Here is a 13,763-nt window from a genome sequence, read left to right on the forward strand (position 1 = left end):
ATGTTTACTTGTAGACCGTTCTGAGCTACTGGGAGAACGGGATATAAATCTAAATAAATAAATAAATAAATAAATAAATGAATTAGAGAATAGAAACATAGAAACATAGAAATAGACGGCAGATAAGGGCCCACGGCCCATCTAGTCTGCCCACCTTAATGTCCCTCCACTACCTTTGCCCTGTGAATAGATCCCATGTGCCGATCCCATTTGGCCTTAAAATCAGGCACGCTGCTGGCCTCAATCACCTGTAGTGGAAGACTATTCCAGCGATCAACCACTCTTTCAGTGAAAAAGAATTTCCTGGTGTCACCTCGTAGTTTCCCGCCCCTGATTTTCAACGGATGCCCTCTTGTTGTCGTGGGACCCTTGAAAAAGAAGATATCTTCCTCCGCCTCGATGCGGCCCGTAAGATACTTGAACGTCTCGATCATGTCCCCCCTCTCTCTGCGCTCCTCGAGCGAGTATAGCTGCAATTTGTCAAGCCGTTTTTCGTATGGTAGATCCTTGAGTCCCGAGACCATCCGGGTGGCCATTCTTTGCACCGACTCCAGTCTCAGCACATCCTTGCGATAATGCGGCCTCCAGAATTGCACACAGTATTCCAGGTGGGGCCTCACCATGGATCTATACAATGGCATAATGACTTCCGCCTTACGACTGACGAAACCCCTTCGTATGCAGCCCATGATTTGTCTTGCCTTGGACGAAGCCTGCTCCACTTGATTGGCAGACTTCATGTCCTCACTGACGATTACCCCTAAGTCTCGTTCTGCTACCGTTTTTGCTAGGATCTCGCCATTAAGGGTATAAGACTTGCATGGATTCTGGCTGCCCAGGTGCATAACTGGGGAAAAAATCTGTCCCTGTCACCGGACCGCCGTCCCCTTCACAGCCCCATCACCGTCCCTGCAGCATCCACCCTTCCCTCTCGCCACCTCACCGTCCTTCAGCGGCCCGAAAATCTCCCTCCCTCCCCCTTACCTTCGCGGCGCATTAGTAAAGAAACTTACTGAAGCCGGCAGACACTGCCTGCCTGTGCCTGCAGTCACTTGTGTGTGGGCGAAAGCGTCTCCTCTGACGCAACCGGAAGTTGTGTCAGAGGAGAAACTTCCGCCTACATACATGCAACTGCAGGCAGGCAGGCTTTGCTGTGATAGATAGATTTGGCCGTAGGTAGGTAGGGAGGAGGCCGCGCGCAATCAGTGACCGCACGCCTTCCCTCCCTTAACTGCGGGGACAAGGCCATTCACCGCTCCACGGGGTGATGGAAGGTCTTGTCCTCATGCCCACAGTGAGCACTTCCCCCCCCCATTTCGGCGGGGGTAACTGCCACCGTGTCATTCTCTAATCAGAATTCAAGATAGCATGGGACAGGCGTGTGGGATCTCTTAGGGAGAAGAGGATACTGAAATTCAAGTAAGAGAGATATAATACAATGTCGGCATAATACTTATGAAATACCTAATAAGCACGCATTAGAACACTCAAATAACATAGATATGACGCGTAGCCTAGTGTTAAGGGGTCAAATGCAGATATTAGATGGGGACAGGATGGGTTGATACGGAGTGCGTTGGGATAAACAGATGGGAGGCTAAACTCAAGGCAAGTTGTTTATACAGTTAAACAAGTTATAAGACACCTGCCAGTACCTAAGTTAAGGCGCCATAATAGATGGATTGCACCCAATTACTGGTGCTAATTGACTCGTTAGCTAATTTAGTTGCATGAATATAAGCATTGCCTCTGCTGGGTCAGACTAGAGCAGTGATTCCCAACCCTGTCCTGGAGGAACACCAGGCCAATCGGGTTTTCAGGCTAGCCCTAATGAATATGCATGAGAGAGATTTGCATATGATGGAAGTGATAGGCATGCAAATTTGCTTCATGCATATTCATTAGGGCTAGCCTGAAAACCCAATTGGCCTGGTGTTCCTCCAGGACAGGGTTGGGAACCACTGCACTAGAGGTCCATCATGCCCAGCAGTCCGCTCACGCGGTGGCCCATCAGATCCAGAAACCTGTATTTAACCCTCTATTTATACCCTTCTATCCCCTTTTTCTTCAAGCAATCATCTAATCCCTTCTTGAACTCCAATACCGTACCTTGTCCTATCACACCCTCTGGAAGCGCATTCCAGGTGTCCACCACCCGTTGGGTGAAAAAGAACTTCCTAGCGTTGGTTTTAAATCTGTCCCCTTTTAATTTTGCCGAATGCCCTCTCGTTCTTTCAGATTTCGAAAGTTTGACGAAGCTGTCCCTCTCCCACTTTCTCTATGGCCTTCGTGATCTTGTAAGCCTCTATCATGTCCCCTCTAAGTCTCTGCTTCTCCAGGAAAAAGAGCCCCAGTTTCTCCAGTCTTTCAGCGTATGAAAGGTTTTCCATACTTTTTATCAAACGTATCGCTCTCATCTGAACCCTCTCGAGTATCGCCATATCCTTCTTTAGGTACGGCGACCAATAGTGGACGCAGTACTCCAGATGCGGGCGCACCATCGCCCGATACAACGACAGGATAACGTCTTTCATTCTGGTTGTAATACCCTTCTTGCCTGTCTCAATATAGCACGCCATGTATAGAAACTGAGGGGGGGTCATATGTATGTATGTATAGAAAGAAAGACAAAGACGTCCTAAGCACTCTTTGCGTATTTTGTTTTGTAGGTGATGCTGGCGGACAGAAAGGGGACAGAAGACCTTTACGCAGTCAAAATATTGAAAAAGGACGTAGTGATTCAAGATGACGACGTGGAGTGTACCATGATAGAAAAGAGAGTTTTAGCCCTTCCAGAAAAACCACCTTTCCTAACACAGCTGCATTCCTGCTTTCAGACCGTGGTAGGTCTCTCTCTTGTCTCTCTGCTTTTCTGAGGGTTTCCTTTTTGGAAGGCCTTGTTTTCTAGCCTTTCCCATCAGCTGTCTTTAGTTTCTGAACACTGAAAAGGTGGTGGCACAAAGGTCAAAGCTGAGAGAGTGAATTGCATGGAAAACGAATGTAGCTAGGAAGTTTCCCTAGAAACGAGCACGGTGGTTCATATACAAGAACTTTTTTCCAAAATTCTAAAAAAAACCAAAAACCTCCAAAACCAGAATTTTTTTTGTAACATTGTTGCATTATTCATGTGTACAGAAAAAGCTTACTTTTAGCATCAAAAGTGAAACCTGGCCCCAAAGTCACTTTCAAGACTTCACCCTATGAGGTGTTGGCGGTGGCCCCAACAATTCATATTCATTGCCTGCTGCAGACCCTCATGATTCTCTCTGCTGTGTCCAGCCAGGAAGGAAAGAGGAAGTGATGTCAGCAAGGCAGGAAGCACCAGAGAGAAGCCTGCAGGGCAGCAACAGTCAAGGAATATGAATCGCTATGGCCCCAGGTGACATCATTTCAAAAACTGAAAAATTCTAAAATCCAAAATGCTTCTGGTCCCAAGCATAAGAATATAAGAATTGCCATACTGGGACAGACTGAAGGTCCATCAAGCCCAGTATCCTGTTTTCAACAGTGGCCAAATCAGATCCCAGGTACCTGGCAGAAGTCCAAATAGTAGCAACATTCCAGAGCTGAGATTGTGATGTCATAATGCCTCATTCCACCAATGCCTAAGAACCAACCTCATCAGTGATGTCACAATGGTTTGACTGTCCTATACGTGGCTCACATAACAACAGGTCAAAGGGCACTGAGCCCAGCATCCTGTTTCCAGCAGTTGCCAACCCAGGTCCCAAGTACCTAGTTAGATCCCAAGTAGCAAAACAGGTTTTCTGCTTCTTATCCTAGGAATAAGCAGTGGAGCCATAAACTTGTAGTAGGGTTCTAATATGCATAGAAAAGAGAATTGGCCAACAGCGATCCAGTTGGTATTACCGACTAACATGAGTGCATCTAGCCCTTTATTCTATTCTCTGAAGCCTAGGCAGCCATCTTAAAACGAAGTTGGCATTAAGTATCCAACAGTTAAGTCTTTGTTCACACCCACTGTGTTAACCCATTTGCATTAATTGTGTTAATTCTGTGTCCTAGGATCGTCTATATTTCGTCATGGAGTATGTAAATGGTGGGGATCTCATGTATCACATTCAGCAAGTGGGAAAATTCAAGGAACCACAAGCAGTGTGAGTACAACTAGTAGTGTTTTTAGACAACTGACTGTATCACCATGTTTTCACACAATATTCCAAGGTATACCAGTGCCCAGGCTCCTCTGGTTGGCTCAGTTGTCTGTCAACTCAAAGTGTGCTGAAACTCTTGCACATAATGGGGCCATAAGGGTAATTGATAAGAACATAAAAAATTGCCCTGCTGGGTCAGACCAGTGGTCCATCGGGTTCATAGACAACGGCGCAAAAGACAAAGGCGCGCGCCGACAACTGAGCACAAGATGGAGGTACGCGCCGAAGAAAATTTAGGGGCTCCGACGGGGGGTTTTGTTGGGGAACACCCCACCACTTTACTTAATAGACATCGCGCCGGCGTTATGGGGGGTTTGGGGGGTTGTAACCCTCCACATTTTACTGTAAACTTAACTTTTTCCCTAAAAACAGGGAAAAAGTGAAGTTTTCAGTAAAATGTGGGGGGTTACAACCCCCCACAACGCCCCCACAATGCGGCGCGATGTGTATTAAGTAAAGTGGGGGGGTTCCCCCCCACGCCCCCCCCGTCGGAGCCCTAAAAACAGTAATTTTGAGCGGCGCGCGCCTCTGCGCTGCGCTCAATTGTCTGGGCGCGCCTTTGTCCCGGCGTGCTTTTGACCTGACACCGGTCCATCGTGCCCAGCAGTCCGCTCACGTGGCGGCCCTTAGGTCAAAGACCACCAGAACACTGCAGACGTGACATTGAGTCAACGACATTCCTAGACTCTTGGCCAGTTGTTTTGAGGTGGTATTCACCTCCAGTCTTGAAGGTCGTCTGATTTCAAGCTATCTACAAAGATTTCTCATTAGGCATGCTTTCATATAGTTGATCGGAGAATCAAATGAATTGGCAATTTCAGTAACCCTAGAAATCAGACCTAGTTACAGCCGTTTATTTTAGGCCGTGTACACTTCTTTTACGTTTTGCAAGACAAGGCGGTATATCAAAATTTATTAATCATAGAATGAATACTTCTGGTCCAAAGCTTTTGAGGGTGGGAGTATGCTTACGATATCATATGCCAAAGATAGTGGAGAAATAGGGAGCGGTCACTCTTTACTGAGAATGGTAATTGTCTTTGACATGAGTCTTGACCATTGACAACTGAAGTAGATTTTAGCCCATTTCTTCTTCTGTTATCTTTGGTTGGGGGGAGGGGGCAGATATGAACCTTTTACATTTCAGGCCCTCAAACCATTAATGAAGTTTGATATATGTGTAAATAAGAGCTTATAAAACACTGATTTTTAAGACATCTAAAGGCAAAAATTGAACAAATCAACTGTGTTGTGGGCTAATCTCATGTCTCTTTGTCTTCTGATACCACAAATGACTCCACTTGTGTGAAGCTGAGAGTCGACTCAAATGGAAGAAAAGCCTCGGGTTTTATCGGCAGAGCCCAAGCTCAAGCCACCACCACCACATCATTGGCAAAAACTTCCACAGAGTGACGGTCCGCTATTGGGGTTTAAAATTGTCAAGGACTGAGATTTGATGCCGCTAAAACAACTGTGATTGTATAAAGCAGTCTGCTATGTTGCCGACGTTTCACGTTTCTTCAGGGCTATACGACCTCACTTTGATTCGCACAGATCTGTAAAAGTAATTAAATAATGTGTATCCCTTTCTGTCCGCTTGTGCTTTATAAGATATCAGAAATTAGAAACTTTTACTTACTGACAGCGTTGTGCTCACGATCTCACCAATGTCCTAAATGCTAAACCTCAGCGTCTCGGTTTTCATAGGGAGAGTAGCCAACCACGTCCCTCCACGTCAGCACCAGGGGAAGTGTTGGCCTCTCCTCATTGGATGACAAACACAGTCATTGCTCAATGGGCGTGTTTACCCTACTAGCGGTGAAAAATAGAAAATACTGTGCTTTACGTCAAGTTTCAAGTTCATTTAAAAACCGTCTAATCAGGCTTCTAGAAGGTGTACATTAGTGAATAAAAACATTCAAGTTAACAAACATAGTTAACTAAACAGACAGACTTATACAAAAGGAGAGAAGGGGTCGAACTACAATCTTAAAGGAAAGAAACACTGAAGGAGGGAACTAAAAGGCTTAAAGAAAGGGACTTAAATTGTCCTTAGAAGGGCGGTTGCTATCAAACAGCATTTTTAAAAGAGAAGGGGCTAATCGAAGGCGTCTTTGAATAAGAAGGTTTTTAGTTTGGGTTTAAACTTATATAGAGTTGAAGGGAGACTGCAAATTAATAGAGATAAAACCAATCTAAAGATGCATTTCATTAATCCTTTCGGGCTGACAGTGTCTAATTCAAAGGTCCAGCGTTGTTCTCTTCGTTGGAGGTGTAACTCTCTGTTCCCGCCACGTGATAACCTGTCGTATATGAGCTAATGCACAGCACTTTTGTTGAAAAAAAATCATGTTAATCGTCTTTGTCTTCTGATACTTTTCCAGCACTTGCTGGGGTTTAAGAGCTCTCAGGTCAAACAGTGCCGGTGTAAGCATGATGACTTAAGAGAATAGTGATGACTTTTTTTTATTTTTTTAACAAACAAATGGGGAAAGCTTACTAAACTCCGTGATGAATCTCTTCGATCTCTTAAGCAATCACAGCTCTTATCAAGATATATAATTTATAAATTAGTAAAAGTGCTCAGACCACCTAACCCTATGTTTAGTGATGACACCAAACTGCGGGTAGAATCGGGACCATCATAGCAGTTTCACTGTCCCTGACCCAACCTTTAACCTTAGTTATATTCACTTTATACTGGACAAATATAGTCACTTATCTTTGTCAGCAGGTTGGGTACTCCATTCACCTTGTGCAAACTTGTGAACTGTGCATTAAAGTGCTTTTCTACTACTGTGTCAACTCTAATAAAACTCCATGACCCCCCCCCCCCCCGACTCGAGTTTCGGCTCTTCATCAGGAGGGGGCACTGTTAAAACACAATTTGATATTTTTTTATTTTTTAAAAAACCATCTTTACCACCATTCTCTTTTGGTCATCACTAATCTCTTTTTAACTTCCATAATATTTCCTATTTTTAAGCATCAGGCAGCTGTTTTGAGTTTACATTACATTACATTACATTAGTGATTTCTATTCCGCTTGTACCTTGCGGTTCAAAGCGGATTACATAAGAAGAAGCTGGACATTTCCAGGAGGGTACGTGACATTTAGGGTAAGACATAGTTACAGAATGAGTATATATTTGGTAACATTGGATGAAGCAGTTATATTACATTACATATCAAATCTTTTTCCAGGCGTTGGTAGGTAATATGAATCGATAGGATGAATTAGGTTTTTGTTTTTTTTGGTCAGTTGAGGATATGGTGTCAGGGAGTGGGTAACCTGGTCGGTGTATGTGGAAGAGGAGATTAGGTGTTTTGAATATGCTTTTTGAAAAGTAGCGTTTTGAGTTCTTTGCGGAATGCTTTGAAGTCAGATGTTGAGGTTAACAATCTGGTTATGGAGGGTTCGAGTTTTGCTGCATGCGTTGCTATGAGGTTATCGTAAAGCTTTGTACGATGAGTGCCATTGAGTGGTGGGTATGAGAATGGTGTCAGTGTTCTTCTTATTCTGGGTGGAAGGTTCCGGTGTAGGCGATCGATTAGATAGGCAGGTGCTGTACCGTTGAGTACTTTGAAGAGTAGACAGTATAGTTTGAATTGGATTCTGGCTCTAATCGGTAGCCAATGTGAGTCTAGGTAGGCGTTAGTTATGTGGTCATATTTTCCGAGGGAATAGATTAGTCTGAGAGCCGTGTTCTGAATGGTCTGTAGTTTTTTGATCATTTTTGTAGGACATGGTAGATATAGGATATTGCAGTAGTCCACAAGTCCTAGTACCAGGGATTGAACAATGATCCTGTAGTGTTCTTTGTCGAAGAATTTCCTTATTTTTCGTAAGTTGCGCATTGTGAAGAATGCTTTTTGGGTAGTTTTGTTGATTTGAGTCTGCATAGTGCAGCATCTATCTATCAGCACTCCCAGGATTTTGAGGGAGGTCTGGATTGGGTATTTGGTAGTTTTGATTTCCAGGTCTGTTATGGATGGGATTTTGTCCGTTTCAAGCATTAAGAATTTGGTTTTGTCCGAGTTTAGTTTTAATTTGTGGTTTGTCATCCATTTTTCTACTTCGTCCAGTATTGTTTCCAAGTGTCTAGTAGCGGAGTTTACTAAAGTGAATTTATCCTTTGACAGATGTAATGGAGCAAAGGTTGGGAACGTAGCAGGTGAAGGTGTGGGTCGGGCTGTCTGTCATGCGTTTACAGCTGTCGTACCGAGGGGGAGGACTGTGATTTACCTGGCTCATCGTCAACCAGCATGCTCTTTGATCTCAATTTACCCCTGACGTATAACCAGTGGATGGATGTACTTTTGCTCCTACAGGGGGGTTTGGCCAGAGATTGAGAATTATTGTTTCCTCTGAACAGGAGTCTACACTTCCACGGTGCAATTCTTGGCTGCTTGTGGGGATCTGACTTTCTAACACCTTCCAAAGGGGGAGAGAAGTATATTTATTCGCTGTCCGCAGGGGGGGGGGAATGTTACCAAATCATATCATTACTCTTATTGGGCTGCATTCATTGGTGTAATAAATGGGGTGGGGGAGGGGCAATCCACCCTGGACACTCCTCCCCCTCTACACTCCCCGCCCCCAATGCTTCTCTCCTAGTAAATGGGGTGGGGGAGGGGCAGTGCACCCCAGGCGCCGTCTTGCTCAAAGCACGGCACTCCTCCTCTTCTCCACCCCCCCCAATGCCACACGCCCTTTGCGTTCCCCCGTACCTTTTTTTACTTCCCTGGCACGAGATTGCTGCCCGTGTCAGCATCGGCGCTCTGACGTCACTTCCGGGACCCACGCCTAGGAAGTAACGTCAAAGGGCAAGCCAACACTGACGTGGGCATGCTGCTCAGGCCCGAGAAGTTTAAAAGATACAGGGAAAAAGAAGGGGGTAGGTGGCGCCACTGCTCCGGGTGCCTTTCACCCTTACTAAACCACAGGCTGTATTTGATGAATTCGGTGACAAGACCATAAAGCAGAAGCCCTTAAATCCAGTCCTCAAGGTCCACAGCTCAGCCTGGTTTTCAGGATTTCCACAGTGAATATGTATGAGCTCTATTTGCATGCAGGTGGAAACAGTGAATACAAATAGGATCCCATACACACATTCATTGTGGAAATCCTGAAAACCTAGCCGGGTCGTGGATTTGAGGACCCCTGCCACAAAGCAGACCTTGCAAGAGATCAGATGGAGAGGAAGCGTCATCCACAAGGGCTGTTGTCTGTCCCCTGGATTCACGTGCACACGCTGCCTGCAGTAATATTGTCCAGCTTTTCATTTTACAGTCCCACGATGTTAATAACTGGGTCAACATTCAAGCCCAGCAATTGTCGTATCTTTTTTTTAAATGCCAGCTGCAGCGTTTAACAAAAGAAGGCATCACACACACACACTCAGTGCAGCTTAAAGGAAAGGCAGTAGCAACACATGTAATATAACAGGGATCTCAAAGTCCCTCCTTGAGGGCCGCAATCCAGTCGGGTTTTCAGGATTTCCCCAATGAATATGCATTGAAAGCAGTGCATGCACATAGATCTCATGCATATTCATTGGGGAAATCCTGAAAACCCGACTGGATTGCGGCCCTCGAGGAGGGACTTTGAGACCCCTGACATATAATATAGTGGCTGTTGCTGAGGGCTCCTGTAGTGCAAATATTTGGTTGCTACTATGCGTTCAGCATTCCTAAAGTAAGCACATTAGGCTATCTAGACAGTGACTGAGAACCATGTTGTTGATAAATCACTGTTACTCTATTATTTGGCTATCATATATTATCTTCATACCATATGTAATTATATTATATTGCACAGCTTAAGGCAAGGGTGTCAAAGTCCCTCCTCGAGGGCCGCAATCCAGTTGGGTTTTCGGGATTTCCCCAATAAATATGCATGAGATCTATCAGCATCCGATGAAAGCAGTGCATGCAAATAGATCTCATGCATATTCATTGGGGAAATCCTGAAAACCCGACTGGATTGCGGCCCTCGAGGAGGGACTTTGAGACCCCTGGCTTAAGGCAATAAGGAGATCTTCAGGAATCCTCAGAATACCAGCCAGGTGAAATAACCTTTGCTGGGGCAATCGTCATTGATTCAGTTTTTATGTGTATAATCATATATTTGTGAGTTTTTAAGCTATTAACCAAATCATAGGAAACAATTTTCTTCTTAGTATTAGAGGCTAGTTAACTTTACAACTGCATCTCCTCCGATGTGTATCGCATTTCAAATACTTTCTTCAGGGAATGAGGTGAAAAAAGCGCTGCAAAATAAAAAAAAAAATAGAATTACAACACTGCCCATAAGCTATAAAAAGCTAAGATTTAACAATTCATCTAAATATCACCTATTATGCTTTAAAGCCGTGCAGTTCAAAGTTGCTTGTAAGCCGTGTCTGTTTAAAATGGCCGCGGCGTCTATGCAGCCTTTTAAAACCCGCCTCCGTGGATTCTGACGTCAAAAAAGGTTGATGTCAGAAAGGGTATTTTAGGACCTTCTCCCCTAGTTTTTAATCACGACCTTACACAGGCTTATTAAATATAGCATTTACCAACTTAGAAATATTTTAAGCTGAAAAAAGAAAGAGTACTTTAAAATCGGGATTGAAAAAAAAGGAGTATTCTTTACTTTAAATCATTTTTATTGAACATGAAGAAGTACAATTAGAATTAGATATAAAAGGAATTTGTAAATGTAAACATCAAAGATCAGATTTAAATAATTTCAATTTCAACTACCAATCTCTATTCCACCAACCCATTTCCCACCCAATTTATAGAGCAATAAATATGTAAAATATAATAATTGAAAAATAAACAAATAAATGAGTAAATAAATAATGAATATATCTATCCTTATCCCCTTCCAGAACTGCATAAATATGTAAATATTATATATATATATATATATATTTTTTTTTTTTTTTTTTTTAAATTAAGGTCTTCCTGACAAAACATGACTGCGAGCAACTGGAGTCAATGTTTCTAAAAATGGTTTCCAAATAATAAGTAAATTTCGACCTTGTTTCATATCCCTGTCAGAAACGGACAAAGCTTCCATGAGTACTAGATATAACATTCGTGATCTCCAATGACCATAATTCAATCCCGTAGGTCCTATCCATGAATAAAGAATTGCTTTCAACCCTGAAAGAATCACCCTTTTTTAAAAAAAATCTTTGAGACCCTTAGGTATTGGATGCTGTATATTAAAAATTTAAAACAGAGACAAAAACAGCATTACAAACAGGGAATGAAAACCATCAGTATGCTACTGAAAACCACTCCATGTCTTCATTCAGACCCCATGGGGTCATAGTATTTGCTTCAACAATCCATCCTAATTCTTTTATCTATGGTCTGGACAGCTGTGTCACAACTGGGGAAGATACCTGCTTCATGTTAGAACAGTAATACAATAATTATATAAGAGCATAGCAAGATTCACACAGTATAACAGCGAGATTTCTACCATGAATGATGCATTTTATAAATTTCTTTGGTAGGCTGAATTATATTGATGTCTTAATCATCAGAAAAATTGTGTATCATCAAAAAAACCTTCTGAAATCAGTTTTGGGTTTTTTTCAGATTTTATGCAGCGGAGATTTCTATTGGGTTATTCTTCCTGCACAAAAAAGGGATCATTTACAGGTGAGCGTTACACTATGTCTTGCGTGCTTTACCTGTCTCAGATTATCCATGAACAATGCCTGATAAAATTTGAAAATTTGCTCACAGAGGGTATTTGAATCCTGCTACTTTTAGTAAGACGCTTTACTGTTTCAAGTCACAAGACTCTTGGTGACGCTTAAGCACCATTCCTTCCATATGTGGGTGTGCTTGTGAGAGAGCAGGATGAGAATCCCCCCATGACATTTATCACAGCTTTTCAGTCATGCAAAAGTTTGGGGAAAGCCGTGGAATTAATTTTAGCCAGTCACACCACAGTACCGTATGGACTGATTCTGCTTGAGCGAGTACTTTACAAGATCAAATTGAATAGGATGATTACTGTTTTAATTTGTTTTGATAGCTACATTTTGTTTTATTATTGTCATGTATATTTTATTGGAGCCATTTAGGCCTTTAAGCTTTCTTAGTTCTGGGGAAATGCAAAGATAAGATATGTATTTTATGCCAGTATGTCAGATTAGAAATACAGTCCCAAACCTTGGTTTGCGAGCATAATTCGTTCCAGAAGAATGCTTGTAATCCAAAGCACTTGTCTATCAAAGCGAATTTCCCCCACAGGAAATAATGGAAACTCAGACAATTTGTTCCACAACCCAAAAACTTTAATAGAAAATACTATACGTACTCGTATTGCAAGACCTCACTTGTTTAGAACAGTCACTATACTACCCCAGCGTCAGAGAGAGAAGAACCATCGGTTCAGCTGTGATGATGTGACGCGTGTATACTGTATGTACTCGTATTGCAAGACCTCGCTCGTTTAGAACAGTCACTATACTACCCCAGCGTCAGAGAGAGAAGAACCATCGGCTCAGCTGTAATGATGTGATGCGTGTATACTGTATGTACTCGTATTGCAAGACCTCGCTCATTTAGAACAGTCACTATACTTCCCCAGCGTCAGAGAGAGAAGAACCATCGGCTCAACTGTGATGATGTGACGCGTGTATACTGTATGTACTCGTATTGCAAGACCTCACTCGTTTAGAACAGTCACTATACTACCCCCAGCGTCAGAGAGAGAAGAACCATCGGCTCAGCTGTGATGATGTGACGCGTGTATACTGTATGTACTCGTATTGCAAGACCTCGCTCGTTTAGAACAGTCACTATACTACCCCAGCGTCAGAGAGAGAAGAACCATCGGCTCAGCTGTGATGATGTGACGCGTGTATACTGTATGTACTCGTATTGCAAGACCTCGCTCGTTTAGTATAAATCATGTTTTATTGGTGCACAATCAGTAAATACACAATACAGCACAACAGTACAACAAGGTCGAGATCACTAAACGTACAACCAAACAATTTCCCCCTCCCCCAAAGAAACCCCCCAACCCCCCCCCCGCTCCCAATCACAAACTCCCACCCCAACCCGAACCCCCACCCTGAAGCCCTACCCATAACCCGAAACCAGCAAGAAAGAAAAGAGAATGCTGAGCAAGCTGTGTTCTTATGACGCTCAGCACGTAGTAAACAAGACAACCGAACCCCTACCACCCACCCACAGAATTGAGTCTCATCCTACCCAACTAACTCCACACACACCCATCCATTCATACCCTCCAGTCACACTCACCCAAACAACCCACCAACCATCCCGGGGAAACAGCTGAGAGCACATGGTATCATCAGTGAAACGAGTTTAAGACCAGACTTCTGGCCCTAGGGGAAAGCGAGCGAATGTAGGGGTCCCAGGTCTGCAGAAAAACCTTCGTCCGCCTGACAGATAAACGGGCATGGCGCTGCTCCAAGAGCATCAGATTATGAAAGCGATTCCTCCAAGCCCAGTAAGCAGGTGCGGTGGCTTGTGTCCAAACGCTAAGTGTGATCTTCTTTCCTATAACAGCAGCTTTCCGGATCAGCAACCGATGTCCCCGAGCAG

The 13,763-nt window shown here is 43.5% G+C and overlaps 1 protein-coding gene across 3 annotated transcripts in view; it reads left to right on the plus strand.

The window, feature by feature from the left end:
* PRKCA (protein kinase C alpha) overlaps positions 1 to 13,763 on the plus strand; it is a 594,635-nt gene that overhangs the window by 527,246 nt on the left and 53,626 nt on the right. For all 3 annotated transcript variants that reach the window (XM_033960343.1, XM_033960344.1, XM_033960346.1), the window contains 3 exons: positions 2,670 to 2,843; positions 4,027 to 4,118; positions 11,775 to 11,837. In XM_033960343.1, the coding sequence (XP_033816234.1) occupies positions 2,670 to 2,843; positions 4,027 to 4,118; positions 11,775 to 11,837 (329 nt within the window). The remainder of the gene's footprint in view (positions 1 to 2,669; positions 2,844 to 4,026; positions 4,119 to 11,774; positions 11,838 to 13,763) is intronic.

The sequence above is a fragment of the Geotrypetes seraphini genome, chromosome 10 (assembly GCF_902459505.1).
Source record: "Geotrypetes seraphini chromosome 10, aGeoSer1.1, whole genome shotgun sequence".
NCBI lineage: Eukaryota > Metazoa > Chordata > Amphibia > Gymnophiona > Dermophiidae > Geotrypetes > Geotrypetes seraphini.